The 6,258-nt window shown below is 52.3% G+C and overlaps 2 protein-coding genes across 2 annotated transcripts; both read left to right on the top strand.

The window, feature by feature from the left end:
* Positions 1-2,384: 2,384 nt before the first annotated feature.
* On the top strand, positions 2,385-3,089 carry GUITHDRAFT_153278 (hypothetical protein; the record flags this gene model as incomplete). The annotated part of the gene is made up of 1 exon (XM_005830415.1): positions 2,385-3,089. A coding segment is annotated over exon 1 (233 nt), but the record flags the coding sequence as incomplete, so codon positions are not given.
* Positions 3,090-4,704: 1,615 nt separating this feature from the next.
* GUITHDRAFT_73160 (hypothetical protein) lies at positions 4,705-6,067 on the top strand (the record flags this gene model as incomplete). Its single annotated transcript, XM_005830414.1, has 2 exons — positions 4,705-4,954; positions 5,157-6,067. 2 exons carry the CDS (start codon positions 4,705-4,707, stop codon positions 6,065-6,067), a joined length of 1,161 nt encoding a protein of 386 aa, XP_005830471.1.
* Positions 6,068-6,258: the final 191 nt, after the last annotated feature.

Genomic DNA, 6,258 nt, shown 5'->3' with positions numbered 1-6,258 from the left:
AACCGTTTTACCTTTCCCTTTCCTTACCCCTAACCCCCCTCTACCCACGGACCCCCCCCCCCCCCCCCCCCCCTTTTTATGTCCCTTCACCTCTCCTTACCTTGCTCAGGATGCCCTTTCTGCCACCCTTGCAGTCCGTTTTCGCCATTCCCCCAACTTCCACGAAGGCTTCACTTAAATTCTGAAAAATCTTTGACAAGTTTCTTGGCGTGCCGCCAGAAGGTTTGCAATGTCTGCAGGATGAGCTCAGATGATTCAGCCTTCAGCTTCTTATCCACGTATTCTAACTCTTCTTGGGCTCATTACACAAAATCCTCTCTGAAAATGCATCTATGTTTTCCTCCCATGTCCAGCTTTTCAATTGCAAAAGGACACTTCATAACCTCACACACCATGTCCACACTAGATTGTTGATACAGATAAAATAAATCTATCTGGACGATGCCAACTGTGACCACATTGGTGGCAAAAGTTACCAAACGATTCATTTGATTTTGAATCACAATAAAGTAATGCATCAAATGTTCTTTCTAGTCCTCCTGCTCCTTTCATCCTGCGTCTGCCAGTAGACAACTATTGGTCTTCCACTTTCACTTACTCTACTAAGCTCACTTCTAAGCGGTGGCTGACAGACACAGAGGCACATGACATGATATGGTCTATCTATTCTTCCTACTCCCACCCCACGACTTCTTCTCATGCTGTGTGATATTCGCGAAATCCTCGCATTTCATGCTCACTTTGTTGACGAGGCTCCCGTTCTTCTTAGAAGACTGCTGCTCTTCCCTTCTCCTCCTTGCAACCTACTGTCCACCTCCTTCCCTAGTATATCTTCACTTCTTCACCAGAATCTTCCTCAATCTTTGCTGCCATTCTTCCCCGGCTGCTTCATCTCCTGTTCTATTTCTGTCCAGCATTGCTTCGTTCTAACCTCCTCACTACCCCACCCATTTCCTCATCCCTTCCACCTTGATACCCCTTCTTTCTAGTATGGTAGATGGGGTCTTAAGGCAAACCAAAGGACCCCCTACCCCACTCTCTTCAGAATTTCGATCGATTTGCTATTGGCTCTTCATCGTTGAAATTATTCTTCCAATTTCTAAAGCTTTTTCCAACTCTTGGAGCATGATTATCAATTTCTCAAGAATATTTCAAACATTCAAATTGGTGCCCCTTCAAAGACCCTCCGGCGGCAATTTGTGCTGTTCAATGATGACCCCCACCTGCTGTTACCCCACTCATAGAAAACCTGCAGTACCACCCCCTACCCCCAATGTACACCCCACCTACCCATTTTGATGGAAATCATAGTTCTTTGTACCCCCTAAATCTACAACCACCCACCCTTCTTTCCCTTGCCCACGAGGACACCGTGTTGCATTTGGCACCACCCCTTATTGGACCTCATACTACCCCACCCATTCTCTCCCAGTAATCCTGCAAATGACTCCCACCCTACCCACGATCGTAACAAGCCAAACACCCCTGTAAACTAGGCTAATCCCCTCAGGAATAGAGGGTAGGGTTAATAGGGGTATAAAAGTATTTATTAAAATGGAGGGCCGTTCATTCCAACTACCCTACCCACCTAAACCATAACCTCTTGGACTACACCCCTCCGTCCAAACACCCCAGCCCTGCTACCAGTCAACCTTGAATCACCCTACCCCCCTTTTCTCGGTATTCTCCCAGTCAAGACACCCCAGCTGTCACAACTATTTCCCGAGGAAACCAGTACCGAAGTACCCCTACCACCCCATAATGCTCAAAACTCACCCCCTACCAATCATTCTCTTTTAAGGGTACCCCACCACATCGATTCTTTCAGAACCACCCCACCAGTGCTCCTGCAACTTCACAGTTCATCGATTACCCATTGATTTCCCATAGACTACCCTTGACTTGGTATGGTATAGTCTCATTCCATACCACCCCTACCAACAATTTCTCACTGCCCACCCTACCATACTCCACCAAGCTCCTGCTCCCCCAATCCTTTCGAGACATACAAGGGCTTGACTGACTTTTAAAAACAACAACTTTGTTTTAAACTCAATCATTATCTACCAAGTTGTTCAATAAGTATTTTGAAAATTCAAAATTAGTACATTAAAAAACCTGATTGTAAAAAGGAACCTATCTCTCCTTCTACTTAGACTGATTTTGGAGGCCTTTTAAAATGTTTTGGGCCGCTCAACACTCGATGTGGTTCCAGAAAGGTTTCTGATACAGTACCATAATTTTGTATTTAGTTTTGTACCAATGTTTTTATCAGGTACTAAATCGATTTCTTCTCGGCTCCAACAACAACCCTCTAAAAACTATACCCAATTTAAACTTTTAAAGTTAAAACCTGCTTCAGGTAGAACTTCGCCTCGAGGCGTCGATAACTGTGATAATGGCGGGGAGGCCGGGCAGCGGGATAGGTCGAAAGTCGCAGCGGCATGCAGGGAGCTGATAAAGCTCCACAGGAAAGTCAGTGAAGCAGAAGACTAGCGATCGTCAGAGGCTGCTGTTCTGATTGAATCTCCCAGTTGGAACCTGCGTTCCCCTGGTTCACCAGACTTGAGGAGGGCTCGGAATAGGAGTTGTTGCAGGAAGATGGTAGCTTGAAAGGAATGGGTGGACATGTAGTCAAGCGTGACCTTTGAATGGATCTGAATCCTTCTGCTCCCGAAAGATAGAGGAATCGTCAATCTTGCAGTTGTTGTTCGGGTTTGTTGACGTTGCGACATCTCTGGTCCTGCATGACAAATCCGATTCAACTTTGACGTTTTCACTCGGATCTTGCCGCCATGAAGAGAGCGGAAGCTGAACATGGAGGTCACACAAGTGGAGGGGAGTCCGGTGACGAGCTCTCGACCAGAAGAATTGAGCTCAGGACTGTGGCCCAACGATACCAGGACGCTTTCGAGCACGTTAGCAATGGGTTCCGACAAAGAGGAGGAGGAAAGAAAGACTCTGTCTCCAACTGCAGGAGCTTCAAGCTCCGCGTGCGGGCGCACGAGGACAAGTCAGACGGCCCTGAGGTGAACATCTGGATGTCGTTGCTGCCGGAGTACCCCCGCACACCGCAGTCCCTAGAGCTGGACGTGGAGGCGGTGGGAGGAGTCTCCGAACAGCAAGTGAAGGAGTTGCAGGCAAACCTGCGTAACCTAGTCCGAAACCTAGTCGGGAAGGAGATGGTCTTCGATTTAGCCAAGGCTGCGCAGGAATTTCTGGACAAGGCAATGAGCAACGGAAGTGTGCAGCAGGAGCGGAAACAGCCTGGGGAGGCATCACCCACAAGGACGAGTGAGAAGCCGAAGAACGGCAACGGGGCCCAGCAGGAGGGAATGAAACAGTCCTCGTTATTTTTCCGGCAGCAGCAGCTCATGAGCCAGAGGTTCAGGTGGAAACGGGTTATGACTTACAGGATGTCCGAGGACGGGAAGACGATGATGGCACCAGAGGTGCTGGGCATCGGGAGGTTTGGGACGGTGTACATGGCGATGGCAGAGTTCAACACACCTGGTGCTCTCCCTCATGCAGGCAGCGTGTTTGCGATCAAGGAGTTCACTCTGCGCAAGGACGCGATGAGGCAGGGCCAGGTGGACAAGATAGTTGCCGAGGTTGAGTGTCAACGTAAGCTGAATCACAAGAACATCGTTGAGGTGAGGGAGGGAGAATCGTGATAGATCTGAAGTGTGCGAGTGATAACTGAGATACTCAGGTCTATGGAGCCGAGATGGATACCGGCATCTTCCGAATCTTTCTTGAGTACATGCCCATGGGCAGTGTTGCTGCTCTGCTGCGCATGATGGGGCCGTTGGACGAGGATGTAGTCCGGCCCTTCACGCAGCAGCTGCTCTGTGGAGTTGCGTTCATGCACTCCAACGGGGTTGTGCACCGAGACATCAAGCCCGCAACCTGCTGTTGGGTATCAACGGCGTGCTAAAGGTCAGCGACTTTGGGGAGGCCAAGTGGCTGCCGAACGTGGTGAAGGATGCAGAGCATGCGATGCTGCAGAGCATGCATGGAACGACCCGGTACATGGCGCCAGAGGTTATCAAGAGGCAGTACACGATCGCAGCGGACGTGTGGTCGATCGGGTGTACTGTGTTGGAGATGCTGACTGGAGTGATGCCCTACTCGTCGCTAAGTAACGACATGGCGGTGGCAAGATGCGTGCTGAGGAACGAAGAGCCTCCTCTCATCCCGTCGGGGCTCTCGGAAGAATGCCATAGATTCCTGTTGAGGTGAGGAAAAAGGACCAAAAGCGAGCCCAGGGAGAGGGAGGGGGGGGGGGGGGGGGGGTTTGCACAGGGTAGTCGTGGAGGAGATAGAGTGAGACGTGCCTGTGTAAAGGGATGAAGAAAGAGACGAGGGAAGGAGGAGATGAGGGATGGAGACGGGAGGTGATGGGCATGTCGGCGTACTGATGTCATGCTTTCCAGATGCTTCACGAGGGATCCAGACCAGAGGCCATCTGCTTCTGAGCTGATGACAGACCCTTTCGTGTCTGGAAGCGTGGGAGTAGACTATCCCATGTCGCATCCCTCAGAAAACTCCAGCCACTCTCAGTCGATGTCTCCTCTGCAGCTTGCTTCTGATGCCGACAGCGGGGGGAGGGCTGGGTCGTCGGAGAAATCGTCGGAGGAGAAGTCGTCGGAGGAGAAGTCGTCCAACAGGTCTCACAACTCGCTGTGCAACTCTCCTCAGCCCATGTCCAACGTCTCGGAGGAGTCGGGCGAGCACACGCTTGACAACTTCGGCAACTTCGGCTTGTCGGTGTCCTCGAGGTACAAGCAAGAATTCGAGGAGCTCCAGTGGCTCGGGGAGGGAGGGTTCGGGGCCGTCTGGATGTGCCGCAACCGGCTGGATGGGCAGAAGTATGCGATCAAGAAGATCCGGCTGGACCCGTCGAATGCTGAGCTGAACAAGAAACTCCTGAGGGAGGTGAAGACGCTTTCAGGTGAGAATGATCAGCTTGCTGCTGCTGCTGCTGCTGCTATCGCTGGTGATGAGGAAGACGAAAAGTCGATCTTTATGATGACGATGAAGTGATGTTCTGAGTGCGCTCAATGTCATCCTCTCCCTTCCTCTCACCGCATCGCTCCTCCTGCCTCCACCTCTTGTTCGCTCGCAGCTGCTGCCTGCTGCTAACTGTCCACCAGGGCTCCATCATCAGAACGTGGTCCGCTACTACCAGGCATGGATTGAGTCTGTCAACGATCACAGCGGCAGCCACCGAGATCATCTCGACAGGCTGCAGGAGGCGGGGGAGCGCGACCAACAGATGCTCTACATCCAGATGGAGTACTGCCAGAAGACGCTGTCGGAGGTGATTATTGAGGAGGGGCTGGCGGACAAGGGGGAGGCGACCTGGAAGCTGTTCCGGCAGCTCGTTTCCGGGCTGGCGTACATACACTCAAAGGGTATCGTGCACAGAGACTTGAAGCCGAAGAACATCTTCCTGGACTTCAGCGGCGACATCAAGATCGGTGACCTCGGACTGGCACGGTACAGCCAGAAGCTGGCGGAGCAGGAGGACACAGAGGACGCGAAGGGGGGGCAGCAGCATGCGTACAAGGACAACGACGAGTCGTCGGCTCATGTTGGGACGATGCTGTACTTGGCTCCCGAGATCATCAACGGAGGAGGGAAGCCGTACAAGGACCAGAGCAAGAGAGACATCTACGCGATCGGGATCGTGCTGTTCGAGATGTGGTGCAAGTTTGACAACGTACTGGAGAGGATCACGAGCATCGACCGGCTGAGGAGGATGGATGTGTTTCCCGAGGGGTTCGAGAGGCTTCAGGTGCAGGCCAACAGGTCCAACGTCTGCCAGCTGATCCGCTGGCTGACCCACCACGACCCGCACACGAGACCCTCCGCCCTCGAGATCCTCGAGAGTGACTTGCTTCCCCGCCCTATGCTGGAGAGCGAGATTAGACAGGTGAGGAGGAGATGGGTTGAGGACGGAGAGGCGAACGGAGGGAGGGGAGGGAGCACACGGGAGAACGGAGAGGGACAAGGGGGTCGAGGGAGGATGCAAGAGTGGGAGACAATAAGGTCGAGGAGCTGATTTGTCTGGCCCAGGTCCTTGGAAGTTTGCAGAGCAAGCCGGAGCTCAGGGTGATGCTGATGGAAGCTCTCAATGGAAAACTGCCGCGGACAGGCTCATACAACAATCTCCTCAACAAGCACAGGTGAGTTGAGTTACAAAGTGAGAGACTCTCCTATCCTCTTGCCTTGCTGCTGCAGCCGTTGCTCTTC

The sequence above is a fragment of the Guillardia theta genome, assembly GCF_000315625.1.
Source record: "Guillardia theta CCMP2712 unplaced genomic scaffold GUITHscaffold_46, whole genome shotgun sequence".
Classification (NCBI taxonomy): Eukaryota; class Cryptophyceae; order Pyrenomonadales; family Geminigeraceae; genus Guillardia; species Guillardia theta.
Note: the sequence above shows the minus strand (reverse complement) of the source record. Positions and strands in the feature narration are given on the sequence as shown.